At 39.1% G+C, this 21,197-nt stretch overlaps 1 protein-coding gene across 9 annotated transcripts in view; it reads right to left on the bottom strand.

The window, feature by feature from the left end:
* TRAK1 (trafficking kinesin protein 1) overlaps nt 1-21,197 on the bottom strand; it is a 138,721-nt gene that overhangs the window by 109,171 nt on the left and 8,353 nt on the right. For 6 of the 9 annotated variants that reach the window (XM_075055629.1, XM_075055639.1, XM_075055689.1 and 3 more), the window contains exon 1: nt 2,755-2,886. The exons of the other annotated variants lie outside the window; for them this stretch is intronic. In XM_075055629.1, the coding sequence (XP_074911730.1) occupies nt 2,755-2,840 (86 nt within the window). In that variant the 5' untranslated portion in view covers nt 2,841-2,886. Of the gene's footprint in view, nt 1-2,754; nt 2,887-21,197 lie in introns of those variants that run through there. 9 annotated transcript variants of the gene reach the window in all.

The raw sequence follows: 21,197 nt of genomic DNA, 5'->3' as shown, positions 1-21,197 counted from the left end.
AAGGCTAGTAAATGTATTATAAATTAGTCCCAATAGTTTCAGATCTGTTCAAAGCCTTAATTAAGATTAAGTTATTCTGTTTTCTTGCTAGTCTGCAAAGACTGCAGGTTTTAGTACAGACCTATCCTTTGCTTTTATCCAAGCTCCCTTCAAATATTTTAGAACCAGACTGCTCACTGAACAAGACCTCCGGCCTACAGGGCAGTCTCTAACAGCACCTTTCACATAAGTTTCCTCTGCCTCCCACTTTTCTTCTTAGTATCTGTGTCAATGCCATGTTTTGGGACACAGTTCACCAGAAACAAAACTGATTTCCACTGCAGTCTGTACCATAGCAGTACATACATTAAACAGCAACATGTGGGGATACACAAAGGCAGAGGGGTGGGGAGATTTGAGAAGAAATAAAAGCCTGTTGAAAATACTTCTGATTTTAACATATTCCTTCAAAAAGACTTTCTCCACAAGAACTGAAAATTGCTTGACACCTGTGCAAGGCAGGTGTCCCTCTGTATTTCAGAGATAAATAAAGGAAGTGGGGACAAATTCTGAGCCACTCTGTGATGAATATAAGTGCCCCACTGGAAGTAGATTTAACAGAAAGAAACAAGAAGTGTGGGTAAGTTAAGTGAACAGGGAGAATACAAACTCTTTCTATTCACTGTACATTTATGTTCTTTATCAGGGGTTGAAACAGGAATTTACAAGAGGAAAAAGTGAGCCATACGAAAATGAACAAGAAAAATCCATCAGATTTATTTCACTCAAGAACACTTCAGATTCTTTTAGTCTAATCTGACCAGAATTTAAGTGCCCTTCAGTTCCAATGTAATCCTACCTGAACTAGTAGGGACAGAGAAGGAGGAGAGTAAAAAGAGCTAACAAGAAGGGTATTCTTTCTGTCCAATATGAATTCCATCTCTGTCCAACTACATTTACGCTCCCATAATTTGCAAAGTCACGTTACAGATGCTAACAATTCTACAAAAACAGCTCATTTCCTTTCCTTTGCTTTCCTACAATAGTCTAAAAACAAATGTAGCACTGAGATTTTTGAGTGTGTTAATGATTTTAGGCGGGGCAGGTAGTGCCAGTCTAAAGCATTTTTCCAAAGTTTTAAGATGTAAAGCTTTTTATTAAGAAAAGTCAGCTTCCTTCAAGTCAGTCAATCACAGAGCAAGAAACAGCTATTATGGACATTGTTCCAAAGCTAAAAAGCTCCCAAAGATGGAAAAGCCATTTAAACTATTTTGGCTCTAAGATGAAATGGGTTTTGTAACAAAGTGCATGTAAAAAATAAAGTTAAATTTGATTTCTTGTTTTAACTTGATTAGAAGCATTTGCAAATTTTTTAAAAATTCACTAAATGTACTCATTCTTTTAACAGAGTTCAGACACAGCCAAGTTGTGGAGTATTAAAAAGAATTAGTAAATTATAAAGAGTTGTTCCTCATTTGATTATAGCAATGAAAATTATTACATTAAAAGTAATTGGTAAGCAAAGAAACTCACAGTAACAATGTTGGGGGGATATCCAAATAGCTTGCCCACCTTCCAGCCACCAGAACACAAGAACACATAACTCTCCAACTGCAATCAAACCTCAGAGCCATCAAGATTTTAAAAATTATTCTTAAAGTTCTATCAAGAAAATAGTTCATACCATCCAAAACTCATGCATTAGTTTTTAACCATTTTGCTTTTTTGTTTTGAAGTTCTAGTTTCAAATTTAAATACAGATAAGAAAAGCAAACTCAAACCACATCCAGAAAATGAGCTTCATAAAATGTCGACGTCCCCAGCACAAGTTATCTTGTGTTTGAAGGGAAACACTCATGTCTAAGCTCCTTATATTGTAGGAATTTCCATTTGAACAATAGAATGAAGTCCAGGATACCATTTAGACAGGCATCACTAAGAGCATACTTCAGTAAACAGGTTTAAAGTTACCAAAGTATCTATCAGCATATACAAAGATTAATACACACAGCATATAAATATTAACACATTTCCTGCCCAGGATCGCCAATAGAAATCAGTGACCAACAAATTGTCCTAGGCATATAGGACAAAAATAACTGCAGTTTCTTTGCAGTCAAAAGTCTGCAAAACTATGCAAGTAATTCTGTTTGCACCAATTTGCCTGGTCCCACCCCAACACTTGTTTAACAATAATAATATCACAACTTAAGATACCCGATGCCCACAGCAGTTTCATCTGTAACCTTAAAAATATTAGGTATCTCAGATTCCTTCTGGTTTATTCTCAAAAAAATCTTATGGTGGCAGCATTTTAAGTAACATGGCAGTTTACTAGGACTAACTTTAGACCTTGAGGCAGGGAGGGAGAAAGTAGCCACAGTGAACAGTGATCTTTGACCATTCAAGCACAGTACACTGTCGATGCCCTACTTTTGCAGATCAAAGCGTAAGTCTTTTCCCCTGCCCCACCAGAACAAAACCCGCATCTGACAACATAGCAGCAGCTCAGCTCAGCATTATTGGAGAAAGAGGCCAGGCAGAGTTATGCAGTGCAATAGTTGAAAAACAGCATTCAACTAAACAGCGGAGTAAGGGAAACCAAAAAGTACTAAAGCAGCATTTGCCATGTTCTCTTCCCTTGTCTGAGCCAATTCAAAACATGGCTAGCAACGCCTCTGCACACACACTACATACATACCACATTCAAAGCTAAGCTCTAAGAGACACAAACAGTATTGGGGGATTACAGCTCCGTAGCAGCCATTGCTGTACCTGGTTTTCAACTCTTTTTGTTCTTGATCATCTGCAGAGCATTCTTCTTTTCTTGAGCCTCCTTTTCCCCTCCAGAATTTCACCATTTGGCTAGCAGGCTCACTGTAAGTGTCACTTCTATTTGCGTTTCCCTCACATGAACAGCTCTTGATGCTGTAAGGTCATTTGAATGCAATTGTAACTTTGGCTCACGCACAAGTTTCCTCACCCTCTCTTGGCAGAGCAGTTACACAAACTACCAAACTGAGTGAATAAGAAAGGGTTAGACTACCCCTCTCTTCAGTCTGCTGCATTAAAACCTCGATCTTCAGAGTGCGTTTTACAATGCCTACATTCCTAACCATGCCCAAAATCTTTAGTTTGAGCACAGACCAGTATAGACAACTGTATGCAAACATCCTCTGGACAGAATAGGTGTTAGCAAATCTTTTCCTCTTAAACATCACATGGAAAGCATAAACAGGGAAGGGTATACCATCATGAAAACACTACAAAAATGTTTCCAGAGTCTTCACAAAAGTAGTAAGATTTATCTATAGAGCAAAACAAAGTAGTACTTTAAAACTGCATACAATTCCAAAGACTAAGGCTTTCTGCTGCAAGTCTTGAAACACTGGTGAGAGAACAGAGCTACGAGCTCATCTGGCAATCACACGAGTACTCCCACAAATTAAACCCCATTTCACTGAAATTCTCCAAAGGAAAGCCAGTCACAAACTTTGCCCTCCTCAAAATGGCATTTTTATATAGTGCATGAGCTGTCACCTCAACAACGTTTTGAGTTTTAAGAATTTGGAAATAATTTATCATTCCTCAAGAAAACTATTGAGCAATTTCCTTTCTTAATTTCTCCTCCAAGCCAGATCACAACAGTTCTTCTCAAACAGCCTCCTGTCCCCTCACATTCAGGACAAATTGCAATTGCAGCCACCTCTTCTCCCAGTAGCAATTCTCTTTGTGGACTGATCCAACTCTTAGTGTCAAAACAAAGGATGCGTAAACATTTTCTTCCAAGGGTAAGTCCACACCAGTGACAAACTTTTGAATCTTTGTAGAGATGAAATGCAACTCCCTACCTGCAAAACCTCTTCAAAACCAGATGCTCCTTCAGACGAAATAAAGGATAATGCAATTTTAAGCATTTCTCATCTGATCTTATTAGAAGTTACCTTTCCACTCATGTCTAACTTTCTAGATTTTTTAAAAGTTCAATTATAATTATTCAAAAGGCTCACACCTATATTGATGGTTATTTACAGTGCTTCCTACTTCATCAAGCTTTTGGATGCTGACAACCCAACCCTAATCAAAAGAAGATACCTCATTTTGGACTGTCTCCTTACTATATGAATCCTTTAAACTCGTGCATGTTTTCAGATTGATTTGCATTCAATCATCTCATTATTCTTCAGTTCAAGAGTGAGCATAACTGTATGCCTGGATAATGCCCACCATTTAAGATACATAAGTTGTCATTTACTTTATCAGTGGAGCTGCAGATATTCCCAGTGCCTTTTCACACCACTGTTTTCCAGCTTCACAACAGTCCCGATTCATGCAGTTTTAACATATGAAAGTGCAAGAAGTGTTATGAGTATCAGGCTGTGATTACAGTAGACTGAAATTCACCATATGGTGAATGGTGGATTTGATGAGGTGATTTACATTTGCAAATATAATTCTATTCCCATGTGCACTTCTATACTTCATCTTAAGCTTGAACACAAACACCTGCAATAGCAGAAATGAAATTTAAGCCTGAGAGTGAAGTAGCAAGACTTAAAGTAATAATGAATGAAAATCTTTCACATAGAACTTTTCACTGAGAAAAATATTGTACCTGTCCTATTTCAAAGACGACATCTTCCCATCCCCAAGTTATTTATACCACTTAGTTCCACTGTTAGGGAGATAATTATTTTCCAGTACCATGGAACTTTAAAAGACATAGATACAGAAAAATAATTTTACAACAACAACAAAACATTTCCCTTTCTTCTCCAAGAGTGAAAAAAAGAAAAAGAGAAGGAAGGAAATACAGCAGTAGGCCTTCAGCAATCAGTTAAAGACAATCCAGAACTAACATTCACAGCAATATGCAAATACAGCACTTTAGTGGTCAAGGAAGGGAATAAAATACTCTTTTAAAGGCCGAAATTGCAGAGGAAAAAAATGTTTCTTTTCACCAACACGCAGAATTGAAAGATTTCCTGTTCATACCCCTTGTGTACAAGTTGGGATTTCCACAGATGTTTCCTTGTAATCACAACAGGCAGAGTATCTTGTGAAAATCCATTTTTTTGTTTTCATTCATTTTTCAGTTACAAAATTTACTTTTTCTAAGAACTAAGAATTTTTCAACCAACATTTTTCTTTTAGGTTTCCCAATGAGTCTATGTAATTGTCATCTTCCATCTGTCCCGCCCACGCATCTTCAGCAGGAGCAAGATTTGCTGACACTATAATCAAGAATGAACTGACAGTAAGATTATTTAACCTTTGCCAGACTATGTCACTGTTAAATATCCAGTGAAATAAATCAGGATTTAACTCTACAGCTGACTGGCTACCAACCATTGTATAGATTTGCTTGGGTTTATTATTTGGCAAAGTTTATTCTGAAACACGAGTCATTGTGTTGTATGCAACTGTGGACATGAATTGCCAGATCAGTGTACCTCAGACCTTCAAGGCATTCTACTCCATTCCAATTTAAATAATTGATTTGTTGTTAAATAAAGGAATCATCAACTATTTATCTGACTTTCCCATGGGAAAAGTAATTTCCATCAAGACACTGTTGAGCAGTACCTGGGTAAACTGTTACTGAATGATCAGCTTCCTCCTCCCCCCCCCTTTTTTTCTTAATTTATAAGAACAGAAGGCATGTGTAAATCCCAAAGCACATTTTACCCAAGGTACTTGCAGTACATGCAGAGAGATGAAATTCTCACAGAAGTGCAATGAGTCCTGCTCCTGAAGAATGGGAAGACAAAAAGATAACAACAAAAAGGAGAGCAGCAAATGACAGATTTGGACACCTGGGCATCGCCCCAGATTTTGCAAAATATAAACCTAGGACTTGTATAAGCAACAAGCAAACAGTTATTTGGTGCTATTTACACACAGATTTTTAGGAAGAGTCACCTTGCTGATACTATACGACCTCCAAAGCTTTGAGGCATTAACTAGATGTCTCCTGCCCACCCTTAAAACATTATGCCACCATAGTAGGAACAATCCAGTGCTGCAGGACCTACATCATCCATCTACTCACACTGCATATCCTCAAGACTGTCTGCTTCATGGTTGTATTGCAGAGGTAGTTGAAGTACCTCAAGACTACCATCTGGCACATCTATTCTTTGATAGTCCATTTGCTATGGTAAAAAAAAACAACCAACCAACCAAAAAAATCTGACACTCATAATAAGCCTACATGTAAAGCACAAAATTTCTTGATTTCCTTTACCTGCAACATATTGCAGCTCAACATTTCTAAACCATTTTATTTGATAAGTTTGTAATATAACTTTCACTACCATCTTAGCTTGATGGTGAGGAAGGAAAAGGTCATGGTTTTTAAAGATAATCTGAAGAGAGGTTGGAGGAAGAGAATAGCTTGTCTGTGCTAATAACCAGTGTCTTACTAATGCAAGGTAACAAAAGTTTGTCCTTTGTAGTAACTGCTATTAGGCATGGTGGGTATAAAGATTCAGACTGAAGTGATGGGCCAAGAGAGTTTACATAGAAAACTGTGGACCATTTTTCCAGTGAAGAAACATCCCCTGCACCACCCTTTTACACCCACACAAGCAAATATGCGTTCAATCCAAAATCCTTCCCCTGCAGCTTCTCTGAAAACACTGTACGTAGGCAGGATAAATTATTATTCAGAACTAGAACATTTGAAATGTGTCTCAGCTTTTCAGATACCCAGGCACAGTCAGTAAACAGCAGATTATTCTCTGAGCAAATGGGCAGAGTAGTAGATTGTCTTAATATTAAAAGTTATAAGGCTACTATAAGAAAACTATTAGCCACAATACAAAGTTTAAAATTAATTTAGAAATATTTAAGATCTTGCAAAAATAGGATTGAGTATTGTAACACAGGAACTGTTTCCACTTCCCTCTTCATCTAATGCACATTAGTGGTCTAGAATTAAAAAAAGTGAAAAGCAATTCAACCTCAGAAATAAGAATAAAATGAAAGCAGCTTGTTCCCCAATAGTCCTTTTCTGCCCTGGCAATCCTACACCGCAAAAAACCCTCAAAACAACTACCATCCCCACTCCCCCCCCCTCCCCCCCCCCAAACACACACACTGAAGAACACACAGGCCTTTTACCAATCTGCATAATATATAGAGGAAAAACCCTGGGGGCAGAAGTAGAAAGCACCAGATTACAAAACTTCACTCAATGCCTCAGTTTCATATGGTGTCCCTACAGCAGTACGCATCACACCTCCATCAACAAGTTACACAAAAAGGTCACGCAGGTGAATTCACCTGTTCCAGACACCAGCAGGAAAAGTTCTACTGAGAATGAAAACAAGCCAAACAAAGAAAAACTGAAGTCTCCTCCCCACCTCTGTCCTCTTTCTCTACAAGCAGTGCGCTCACTACACACATCCCCAGATTATACAAGATACCAGTAGCTGCTAGTGTGTCTCCACATGACGCCCCAAGCGAACAAGTGGTTTCCAGTTTGGATCAACCACTGTGGCTCATTCTTCATATTCAAAGGTGGAAAGAACAAGTTATTCCTTACTCTGGAGTGTGCAAGTTTTCTTCTTTTGAATTACATCAAACAATTCATGCTTAGGTTTTACAACACACACCAGCATTAACAAAGTGGTAAGTTTACATTTAAAAGGAACCCTACCTTTCAGTATTAATGGAAAAGGACAGATGTAGAAGACAAGGAGTGACGCTTACTCAGTGTATCTGAATGAAAATGGCTCTTCAGGAAAAGAGGAAAGAAGGAAATTTTAATGATTATTTATTAGAGAATTAAGCATACGTTTGATAGACTTACACAAGCACCCATGCCAGGGACCTGCTGGGACTGGCTGAGGAACAAAGATCAGAGCCAGGTACAGCCAGCCTGTGGTAAGGGGCAGCAGCTGCAGAAGGCTGCATCAGACATTCAGTACATCCGCCTCTATCCATGCGGGAGCCTGCTGTTCCAGATGGCAAACAGGTACTAAGGACTGTATGGGTTCTTTCTGAAATCAGTTTAAAGAAAGACAGACAGGACAAACTGAATAGATTATCAGCTGGTTTTAAATAAGAATTGGCTTGGTGTCATCCTGATTATGTTAAAAGCCCCCAAAACAGTGTCAGGAGGTTGCCAGTAGAAAAGCAGACAGCATACAGGTACTATCCCTCCCTCGGGCCCAAATTCCCTCTGCCTCCAAATCTGTTATTAAATACTGCTTGTAACTATTAAAACCAAATCATTTCAGAATAGACATCAGATTAAAAGCAAAGATAAGTATTCAATATTTATGCTTTCACCCATAATTGCACAAAAAGTTAAGATAAGTGTGCTTTTGGGGGTAAATATCTTGCATGAGCACTCAGCTGCTACTTGTATTTTAACATCATTGAAGACAATTCCAACAAGTTCCCATATGCCTCTAGGCAGGATAACCCTTTGTTCAGCTCGCATCTGCCAATCCAAAATGCTAAACTGATCCCTTCATTTTTCAAATGTCACCACCTGGCCATCAGGACTGTACAACTGAGTTTATGTAGCAGTCAAGTCAGCCAAGGGTCCAATTCTGCCGTCAGTTACAGTCCAGTAAATCCAGTTAGTACAGCTGTGCTACTTTAGATTTACACAACAGTAACAGTACAATGCAGTAGAACATAAAACTGAAAGCTACAAACTAAAAGACAATTTAAATTAACATTTTGGCTAACTGCTTAAGTTTAAATTTTTTGGTTGGTTGGGACTTGTAAGTACCAAGTACCCACCAAGAAAAGTAGCCCTATCAGTGAGGCAAACTAAGCTGAATTACTTATACTCCAACAATCCTATCTAACCACACACACCCACAGAACATCTAACCTCTCCATTTGACAGCCCAGTATTGTATTCAGATATGGCACCATTTAATTATGACCTGGACTGCTAGCAGAGAATAGGACAGTTAACTTACTGCTGTTTAATGAGCATGCTCTTGTTAGTTCTGAATACATTCACTGTACTCATTAAATCAGGAGGCACTGGAGTTCTGAATACATCATTAAAAGGATCCAGGAATGTTGCTGCTTTGTTCAGCATGACTACATGCTCTGCTTGACAGTTGGAAAATGAGCAAGTAATATAAGCCCCTTCCTGATGGGCCAGCAGATCTAGTTTTAAACGAGGAGGAGGGAAAGAAAGTGGGAGATTTGCTTCTTCAAAGCTTCACTTACTTAGAACACAATTAAGTTTCTCTTTTTACTGCTGAGTTGAAGCAGTAACATGCTCAGTACTGTAAGACAGCAACAAAAAGAAGTGTCAGGCTTGGGGGAGGGGAGTTTTTTTTTAAAAAATAAGTAAATAAAAAAGTCATAGTGCATCCTCAATACACCCAAGGAGCAGGAGTGTGCATTAATCTAATCAATCTGCCAATTAGCAAAATGAACCTTCATAAAACAAATACACACATACACCTAACATGGCAGTTACCACACTATTTAGAATATATTGATTAAGGCTGAAGAGGGAGTGAAATTAGCTAGATTAGCTAGTAGGTTCCCGTACATTCTCAGAAGACAGATTTAGAACATATGTTCAGTGAGAGGATGAGATTTTCAACTGTCAAGGGGTTGATCCATCTACCCACAAAGATACACATCCCCATGAGAATCTGTATGCCTAAAGCATTCTAGAGTTACACAGAAATTAAAATGTAACTGGCAACTGTAGTTTGAACCCATCGCATGGAAGTGTTTTCTGCCAAAAGAGGTATGTGAACCAGCATCACTGATGGTATCAATGGAGTTGCAAAGAATCCTGGAAGTTAAGATTTAATAAGCACCACTTCCTCTAGCACATTCTGTGGAGGGGAAAATGCATTTCTGAAACATAACAAATCTTCCTCTCCTCTTCTCCCACCTCACACACAGAAAATTGGACAGGTTGCTGAAGTTCAGAACTGGTGGGGGGAGAGGAGCTGACCGGGGCTTAATACTCTCAGAGCAAGACTCAACCACTTTAATCCAAGCAATTATTTTCCAGTTAGAAAGTTGTTGATACTGTAAGAAGCTATATAAATACTGGATTCTAGTCAAACAAGGACTGCCACCTATGAAGGCAAGCATAATACCACAAGCACATTTACCACAATTTCCTCCCATCACACAGACATGACAGTTCACCTCTTACCGGGGAAGAACATGTTCCAACCAGTCATGTTAGCACATCAGGACTTTGCTTGCTCCAAGCTTTCAGAGCAAACCCCTGGCGCTCATCAAGATCCTGATTTTCTCAGTTTTGCCAACAAAATAATCTTCAGGAAAAAATCCTTCTGATTAAGTAGTCGGGCTTAATGCAACACGCCATGACTAATCCTCTTAAATTTTCTCTGGGTCCTACACTGTAATCTCAGTAACACAGGAGACACTGTTCTTTTCATAGGAGTTATGTGACTGTGTGGACTGTCACAATCTTATTCAAAGAGCAATTGATTCCTCACTGCTATCAACCTGAGTAATTGACAGCCAGGTTTCAGCACACAGAGCAGCTTCCTTTGGGTGCAATCATACAGCAGTACCCTCAAATGAGTAGGTATAAGCTGTAAAACAGCACTCATCCACATGGGCTATCAAAGACTTCTGGGATCACATCCCATGGCTCTCCACACTGCGGTAAATGGAGGCACTTAGTTCTTTTACACTGTACTGTGGGAATGGCCTGAAGAACTATCTGCATCTCTAGTGGTTTGAAATACCACCATTACAAGAAAGGAGAAAGGTTAACTGTTTGAGGATGGGGAGATCAAAAAAGGGAATCACATTCAGACTAGTTTTAGAGATCTCTCTCTTGCCAGAAATATGCACCTACAAGTGGGTCCTACCACTTGATTAAAATCCCAGTTCACTGAACTTAAAAAGAAAAAAAATCCTTTAGGTCACCAACATTGTTTTTTTGGTGTCAGATAAAACAATGCAGAGAATGAGTATTCAGATTTTCTGTTTAATTGTATGGTCTGTACCTATAACATCCAGAAGGGAATGTGCGCTGAGAAAATGCATGGAAAAAGCATGACAGCCCCCAAAAGAATTGCATGTTAGATTATTTTGAGTACTTTCTCTTTAATCACACTAAAAAGCTCTGTATGAGTTAGCTGTTTGATTAAAGTTAGGAAGCTGAGAGATGGACAGAGAAAAACAAAACCTTATCAAGTGGTGTATTTTCTTCCCTTTGTGCTTAATATAGGGCAACTCATGCAGCCTTTCAGCCGGTGTAGCTCAAAAACCACTACACACTTTAATGACAGAAAGGAAAAGATGATGCATGGTGAATTGTTTACAAATTCATTGTTCTGCTTAGCAACAACATGCTTAATTGGTTAAAAAACCCACAACACAAGAAATAGACAGACATATTTGTTACCTATTATTAATAGTTCACATTCTTCAGCTCCTCATGTACCTCTGGTTTGCCATTTAGTCAGTCTTGCACCCTCCTGATAGATACCTGACTTTTGCATTTTGTACAACACAGAGCATGTCAGAAGCCCACAGAATACTAAGCACCTTGTAATTTATATTTTGAGGATACTTAAACTGGTTAGCTGTCTTCCAGAGGGAACACAAATTACACATTCAAAACAAGACACACATACTCTTTTCCTACTATGACAAAAAGAAAGAAAACCCATGCTTTCCTCCATGCTATATCACCACAACAAAACAAGCAGTAGTTCTGTTCACAGATTTAATCACCATGTTATTAATGGTTCTTTGCTCTGTGTGTATTACATCTCATCTTATGCCTCATCACATACATTCAAAATCTTTGCAGGAACAGCTTTACATTATATACATACACAAAAATAATACAACAAGGGCCCTGCCTAAGTAGCAGTATCAAAGAAAATAAAAAACAAATACATGAATGGCAGAACACACGCACCTACAGACTCGAGTCCTGGCTGGATCTCGAAGTCCTACTTTCCAAGCAAAGCACTTGTATTTTTATTCTTACATTATCACTTCTTTCAGTCTTCTGTTTCAAGTACTTCAGATTAGTTTTTGATACATGCAAGTTAACGTAAAATATCTTATCTGGTTGCATGGGAGAAAAAAAATACAAAAATCTGTTTGTTGCATGGAAAAACAATTTGTCAGGCGTTTCTTTTTCCATGTACTCCACTGCACCATATGTGGGGCCTGGAAGAGAGCCTAAGAACATCTGCCACAGACTTTAAAACCCCTAATAATAGCACAGCTGGTGTCCCCAGTCTAATGATCTCAGCACAGACTCATGTGACCACTCCTGACCCTGGCCCCCAACCCAGGCAAAGAGCAGAAACACCCAAAGGTCGGACACGTTCATTCATTCTCAACTCGATTTGCATTTCACTAAAGAACCAATGCAGAAAGCAAGTTGAAATGCTTATATTTCAAGCAGGTCAACAGTCACTGTTTCCACAGGATTTCCCCATGCTCCTTTCACTAAATTCCAGTTTAGCAGAGCACTCCCTATTCCATAAAATGAAGCTACTCAAGAAAATAACTGCAAGTCTCAGTGATCCAGGGTTAGAAACATAAAATGCTTTTAACTGCACTTAACTGTATTACAGAGGTGTTAGGTTCCCCTCCCCCAAACTCATGGACTATCTTCTATTCCTGTCCATTTAGTTTACTTACAAATAAATGTTTCTACTCACTTTCTTTTAAGCATGTTCAAAGGCAGGTTTATAGAGGAGAAATACTTTATTTCAAAGAGAAAAAAAAAAAGAAAGCAGAAGAGCAAGGAACTCAGGAAATGGAACTACGTTTTAGCTCACACAGAGTCAGCATTGGGCATTAAGAGGTATTTATTACACAGATGTTTTAGAGAAATGTCTGCAATTTCCCATGCCCAAAGGATGGGGCTAGCAAAACGGTATGAGTACTCTGTGGAAGTGGGAACAAAGAAAGCAATATCTGGGTAGGGGCGAGGCGCCTGAGACTTCCATTACACTTCAGTCCACCTTTTTTACTCTTCCATCTACACAAAAATATAGGTAGCTTCCAGCAGTCAACAGGCATGAGTTCAGTTTGTTATTTAATATAATGTGTGCAGGTGGACCCATGAAAGGCTAGACCTGGCCCAATAACTGACCGTGTCTCTAGCACAGACAGGAGAGGCAAACATTCCACAGCCAAGTTCAGTCACCAGCAAAGCATGAAGGGGTGGCTACTTTAGCAAATCGCTGTATCCACAGTAACAACAGACTGAATACTGAGCTCCAAATTCCATGAACAACCCATTTAATCAGTCTACTATAAAACACCAATAATGTGACACTAACATCCTCATCAAAGAATGTTTTCATTCTCATTTCCCATGAGGGAGAGAGGGGACAAAAAACCAAAAGCAGATAAAGGCAACGGTTTATAAATTCCCACACTGTCCAATGATGTTGGCCCGCTTTAAAATAAGAGACATTTAGCAGATAATCTTTCTTAATTTGCACCACACCACTGAACAACAAAGGGAAAAAGAAGAGAAAATACAGAGCAAGTTACTTTTCAGTTTTATGTAAAAGCACTGATGCCTGAGAAAGGCTAATACACAAGATCAGCCCCGTTACAGTAATCAATTTGGCTGTGACAAACATACTTATGGTCATGCATCAGTTATATGCTTTACTCCCCTGCTAGCCCTCTATCTCATTTGTACCTTCTCTGAGCTGTAAGATCAAAATACATTTTAGGTAGCATTTTTTCCTTGAGTCTCACAATTAGGCTATTGAACTACACACGTGCTCTTATTTCTGACTTCACTATGAATAAAGTACATTTTAAGAAACCGGGCAAACTGTCCCACCTTTTCAACCAAAATCTAAACATCAGCAAGAACTAGGTCAAAGGAGAAACAAAAACCTGCAGCAGAAGAGCATCTATCAAAAGAAAAGAAAACATCAGTTTGATCATGAATTCTTAATACCAAAAATTGTACAACACAACTGCCTACAGAAGGCTGTACATGGTCATGCTGTAGATTTCTGACTGCAAACCCCCTTCACTCCCGTCTTTAACTGCAACTGGAGAGCTAACTATGCAATGGCAGCAACAGCTGTGTCACAAGTGTTGACTGTGGCAAAGATCTGGGCTGGCACCAACAATGAATTACACTGCTTTTTAAAAATAAATTTGACATCAGACACATTAAAGAAGTCTTCTGTTGCTGTGCTGTTGCTTGTGTAACAGAGTAACTAGAAATAAGACACATGATGCCCTTCAACCTGGCAGAAAAGACCTCTGTTCATAAGCATAACCTCTCAGAGGCACAAACAATTTGCAGAACTAAGAAAGTTCTCCTGCGTAAGTCAGCTCACAACTGCTGGCTCAGAGTGAGCACATAACTACTATTGTCTCCAGATTTTGTTTCCCCACTTGCTACAGAGGCAAACTGCTTTTCCCTTTCTCCCTGGTGCCACATTGCTGTAGCCCCAAGTCCCATGTGACAGAAGGCAGGCAGAGACAAAGAGTCCTTCTAAGTGAGTTAGTACTTCCACACTTCAAAGAGGAGACAGACCCTGGCCATCTACACTGCAGTGGCACTATTTCATTCAATACAGTATCTGCATACAATTTACAAGTGCTCAGCCTTACTCTACTTAAAAGATCAAACTGTTGAGAGGGAAAAGGCCAGGAATCTTAACCTGCATGCTTTCTAGCCCATTTGCATGCTATGTCCTTCCTCTCAGCGATTTGTCGTTTATCCAGAAAACAGTCTTCCCTTCCCGAATATTTCAACATGTGCCTTATTAAGCAGCTGTCCTGATAGAACTTGTATTTCGCTATTCAGGAAACTACACGCTGGGGTGTAAGACAAATGAGTACGTCAGACAACAGACACAATGCAAACATTGCATAACTGCAAAGTACAGTAACTGACAGACACAGTTACCACAACCTGTAATAATTCCTGCTTGGCCTGATTCCCATCTTTCTGGAAATATGTCTCTGACAGTACTGCTGCAGCACAGTCTGCAGAAGGTTGGGGGTGGATGGGGGAGCAGTTTTAACATTCTAAACTAATCACAAAGCTCATAAATAACATCAGATCACAGACATATGCAGCTATAGAGTAGCCCAGGGGCTTTCCAAACCACAATTGAGCTTGGTTAATGAGACAGTCCCCTACCTTACACAGCCTTAATATTCAGTTACAGGTTGATTCACACCAGCTGAGCACTGTATATAAAGAAGTGATAGACTCCAGTGAAAGTCAATTGGCTAAACTTAGCTCAAAGAGTAACAAACCCTAGAAACATATGCCATGGAATAATCAGCTATTTCACTATGTCTGAATCTTGTGACAGTTGATATACTCACCTTGAATAAATATCAAAGCAAGAGTTAACAGAATTGGATAGCACACTCACATTACTGCAACTTTGTACCAATTTTTGAGTTGGGCATGTTCTGTAGACAAGATGCAAAACTTGGGACAAAATACCCAGGACAGCATCACTATTAGGCTATTGAACTGAGTTGAGACAGGTTAACAGATTAACTCTACCCTTCTGTTTACACCATCTCCCAAGCAAAATCCCCCACTTGCAAACCCACCCTTCTAGGTGCAAATGGGAACTGGTCCAAAGATAGAATCAGTGTTGCCAAGAAATACATTTGCTCCTTTTGTGCCTTCCTCTCATTTAAGCTGCACACGTACTTTACCACAAAGTATTATATAACCCGGGGTACAATGAAAAAGTGGAAGCATCAGCGCGTAAGTATTACAAGAGCCATTTGCAAGGGCAGAAGACAGAGTTGTTTCTTGCTCTCATTTGCTTTGTGGTCATTTACAAGTATGCAGCTACAAAAGCTCCATACAGAGTAAAACATACACCAGGCAGAGCTCACATCAGTGGAGATCTCTTAACCTGAAGGTCATATTGTCAGCACCCCAAATGTGGAAGCAGCTGCTGACATTTTGACATGATCTATATATTGCAGCACACAAGATCCAAGAGACTGCAATTCAGAGACACATTTGAGGTGTCAAGGATTCTAGACTCTTCTACCTCCCACAGCTGAGGTACTGTATATACTAACTATATTCAGTCAGGTGCACTACTGTATCCAACAACAGTAATTCAGGCTTTTTTTATTTTTTTAAATAAAAAGCAGAGAAGCCCAGAGGTCAATATAAGCTCCCAAGACAAAACACTAGCCAGTTTGGACCAAACATCATGTCTTGTAATGCAATGGATCCTTCCAAATTCTATCCCTCCTGTCCCAAAACCCGCCCACCCACCCAATCACTATATTTCTTTCTCCTTCTCCACCTTTTCCACTTCAGACACCCTAAGGGTGATCTTCACACAAAAAGCAACAAGTAACAACCTGTTTAACCTCTGTGATTCAAGTCTGGTTTTGCTGTTCTAGAGTGTAAACTATGTTGCAGCTAGACTCATTTTATTGGCTCCCGCAATTATTTCCCAAAAGAGCAAAGATAACCCTCAAGACAAAAAAAAAAAAAAAAACCACCCCAACAAAAAACCCCCAACAAACCCAACCAAACAAACCAACCCTTTTAAATCAGTAATCCACCAACCTCACAATTTGGACTTCACTCAAGGAACCATTCCTGAGTTACAGGGCCATATTCTGCTTCTCATAATTGGTAGGCATTTAGATCTATAGATACCAGTTTCCAACTCCTATTAAAATCTATTCTCCAAGAGGCTAGTGAGCCCACTTGTTCAGAAATGCCTTTTTTTCAGATCAGCTTTATCAGGCACTTTATGAAGTTTTTGTTAGACATGGAATAGAGTCAGGCAGCATAACTTCTTTTGCCCACCACAGCCATCCCTGGGGTTTCTTATAAAATCTGGCATACTGCATAAGTTTTCCTAGACAGCAACTTCTCAGTAACTTTTGAGAAAAGTTATTTAGAAAATAAAATTATAAAATAATTATTTCAATTTGGGACTTATTTAAGATTTACCTCTTAGAAAAACAAGACCTTCACTTGCATTTTATCTATTCCATTTAACCTTCTTTGTTAATTTCTTTCAAATGCCTCCATGTAACTAGTTGCTACCAAGAACTTTACAAACCATTAACTGACTCCCAGTAAAGAAAAGGAGATTGCCAATTTCTCTCTTTGAGCTCTTAATTAAGGAGGATGAAGGAAAATCTCTAATACTTGACATACAAAACAAAGCCAGAGAAACAATATGGTTAAAAAAAAAGAAAAAAGAAAAAAAAAAAGCAGGGAGAAAGAGTAGACACAATTAGCCAAAATGTCAGAATTCATAGAAGATGCTTGCAAATGTCTTTATTGCCCTTTAAGAACATCCAATGCCTTTATATTCTGAGATCCCAAGAGTTCAAAATCCTTTCACTTCTCGAGTGCTAACTGACAGTACCATTGAACAATGCAGTGTCCAGAACAGTCCCTCCCAAAGTCTATTCTTTAGCTTCACATATACTCAATTCCAAGTTGCCACACAGCTGTATTGTAAGTTTTCTATCACGAAACAAACAACAGTTTCCAGTTAGAAATCAGGGTAATCAGAAACCACCAATTCCCATTCAGAAGAGAAATAAATTACCTGTTGTAAGATTCACATCAGAGCCAGAACAGGCTGAAGCCCTGTAATTTCACACCTTCCCATTTTCTGGAGTTCAAAATAAGTATTCTATAACTGTTCAGTCTAAGAGTTCACTAAATTAAAAAAAAAAATCTTTTATCGCCCATATTGTAACAACTGCTTGCTTATCTTTTCCAGAGAAAGATCTGAGGAACAAAGAGAACACAGTGTTACATCTGCTGTAACAAGTCATGTCATAAGCTGATAATTTTCCTGACTATGCAGCCGCTCCTATTTCCTCTTAGTCACTTCTGCTACAGTATTATATCATGGCTTTATCTTCAAGTTATCCCCGCTGGTCATAGGATCAAAACAATAGGCTTGCTGTTAGGTGCATTTAGGAATTTCCTCTCAGCCTTCTTGATGAGGTAATTAGTGCTAATTTACCATCTCAGATAACAGAAATAGGACAGGGTATTCAATCTTCCCCATGCAATTCTGCTAACCAAGATTACTAAAATGATGTTTGCTGCTTTTTTTAATTAAAAAAAAAAACCAACCCCCCCCCAAACAACTAGCAAATGATACAATTTTGATAACATTTAACTCTCATTTTTAAAGAGAGAGCTATGTAAGTTAATGCACACATGTTAAATACACGGTGTGGTGTTATACACCTAAAGCAAACTAAACACTAATTGGTCTTGCCTGCACACTCCTGCCTTGCCTTTGTGCCATCTCCAACATTCTTCTAATGCCCTGAGAAACACAAACTGGCAAAAAACTAAAACCAAAGAAATAAAACAATTTTTTCACGTGTTTTTGCAATTTGCCTCCTTGGCTTATTTTCCCATTGGGTAACAGTCAATGTGAAAGATCTGTGGACAAAGAAGTACAACACATAGCTGATGACAAGGTAGGACTATTCCCACCAGAGATGGAAAACTCTGAGACCAGGCTAACGTGGCTGCAAAAGCACAGCCCTCAGGCACACACTTTCCCAGTCATTGCCAGCTAATATTAGTGTAGGCTGTCCTGAAAAAACACCCTCGTCCTACTGCACGCTTACCCTGAAGCAATACATTCCCATCACTCATAGGATGGGAATATTCCCTATTTTTCCTCATAGGGACATTGGTGCTTGTACCACCCCACGTCAATGTGATCAGGGACGCAATGTGGCTGAAAGGCTAAGCCAAGGGGATGGGGGAGGCAGGACAGGAGAGAACACACAGAGGGTGGTATAAAGTACTTTTCAGCTAGATCAGTTCTCAGAGCTGGGCCACTGCATGCCTATACAAGCAGTGCATGAGGGTGGGGAAGGAAGACCGCCCTCTTCTGCAGCTTCAGTTGCTCATCAGGAAACCACTTTAAAAAAAAAAAAGTCAAACCACTAAACCAAGGCATTCTGTTGGCTTTACTTGTCACCCACTTGTAGGCAGTCACTTCCCCACTTTTATCTGCAGTTTTGAGGATTTTCAAATATTGGTGTTGCAACACTATCTTCCAAGCTTCATTGCCATGAGAACAGCAATCCCTGGTGGGACTCAAAATCACCAATGTTAACTGCTGCGTGTGCTTACACATGCCACCACAGGACTGAAAAAAACCACTAGGTGAGCGCCCGGAGCCAGAATTTACAGAACCTACACAAACATTAACCCAAGGCTTAACAGCAATGGCCTCTCCTGGAGATACAGAGAGATGAGGTTTCAGTTTCAATTTACCCAGACCAATTCAATTGTTACATGAAACTGAAGCTGAGAAACTGACAGGCAACTGAAGAGCCAAGAAACATTTTTGTTCTTGTTGAATTCATACCTGCTGGAAGAGCAACTGTGCTAATTTACAAATCCAAGAAATAATCCATTTTGCCACTTGGTAGAAAGGAAGAAAGGTCAGCTTTAATCCGAAGATTTTTTAAAATCAAAAAATTAATTATGATGAACAGCAAGGACCATTTAAAAAGCACAGTTTTGTCCACCTGAATTGAAACTTCTGTCTAAATACCAGCTGACAAGTCACGTGAAAATTTTTTTAAGGAATCATCAGTTTTACTTCAGTAAATACATGAAATTGATTCCAGTTCTTAATTCTTACTATAAGTATTCATATAGATCAACATAGTGCATTCAGACTACTTTTGGATCAAAAACCCACATTTATGGCCACACTTCATAGAATCACAGAATGGTTTGGGTTGGAAGGGACCTTTAAAGATCAAATAGTCCGACTCCCTGCCATGGGCAGGGGCATCTTCCACTAGACCACATTGCTCAAAGCCCTGTCCTACCCAACTTTGAACATTTCCAAAGATGGGGCACCCACAACTTTTCTGTGCATATCATTTAAGGTCATATATCATTAAGATACATTTTCTGCCATCAGGTATCATCAACAACAATCTGGGAACAGGAATAAGATACAAAATATCCCTCAGTGAGTGAAATAAGATCATCATAAAATCACGAATGCTGACTTTAACAATTCCACTTTCTGCTTTTAGGAGATACATTCAGCATCCATACCCAATGTGCAGTGGCATCAATCTGCCTGCTCCATCAGGGCTGAGAAGCTTTTCATTAGTTAGGTATATACCATGAACTGTTAATTCTATGTTTATTCCACAAAAGCAGTTTTGTTTTTTTTTTTTAAAGACAGCAATACCCCCATGAGCCAAACAAAAAAAGAGTCCCATCCAGACACTTCAAGTTAAAAAAAAACCCTTATTTTCTTCTTCTCTCTCCTCCTATGCAGTATAACAGCACAGGGGAACATTAGTAACAAAACTTTCAATTTTTCTTTCTTTATGTCAACATATAGCAGGTGTCCTCTGCAAATTGATAAATAGTACAAAATGGGTGCAGTGTTTACTCTTGGAGGGGGGAGCTTAGTAAATCAGGCTCAAGAAGCTCTGAGACTCTGACTTACCTAAAACAGTCATCAGTGAGCAAAGCGAGATGGCACTGTGTCTTGGACATGCTGTGTTCCCAGCCTGTGAAATCCCAGACTCCCATTTTGAACACTGATCTTTTTCATAGCAATACCCCATGGTTAGTTTAATAGTTCATCAGTTTTACTGAAGGCAAAAAGAATGTAGAGATTTCCCTAAAATCACTATTGTAATAGTATCACCACCTTATCCCCAACAACCTGTCTGCCAGACATTTAAAACTTTTGTGAAATGCACTCAAATTACTTGAACAAGTCATACACTCTTCAGAGAAAGGAGAGTCTTCTGGCCCATCTGGAGTTTTTCTTTTGTAATAGGAATAGTAACATACACTATCAACATTAGTACTGTAAATAAAAAAGTGCAGGCATAGTACTCATGTCTACTGAGGAGGCTGCCTGTTTCAGATACTCTACCCTGTCAGGTCCTAAACAGCTAACACCACAGAGCATGCCAACCCACTGATCCTAAGAGACCGATAGGCTTATAAGAGAGATTCACAAGAACTGGATTTAATTCTACTACTGGCACCAATTCCTGAATTATCTCAGTCAAATGTTTTGATCTTGCTGAGCCCCTTCATCTTTTGCAAAGTAAGAAAAGACTGATTTTTGTGACTCGTGAATGCTTAAACAAACTCAGTTCATTAGAAGTTTACATTGAATGTTTGGTAGATTTTGCAATGTAAAAGGGCAAACTATTTAAGAAAGTTGCATTTGACTGAGGTACAA

Source organism: Buteo buteo, chromosome 2 (assembly GCF_964188355.1).
Source record: "Buteo buteo chromosome 2, bButBut1.hap1.1, whole genome shotgun sequence".
Taxonomy (NCBI): Eukaryota; Metazoa; Chordata; class Aves; order Accipitriformes; family Accipitridae; genus Buteo; species Buteo buteo.
Note: the sequence above shows the minus strand (reverse complement) of the source record. Positions and strands in the feature narration are given on the sequence as shown.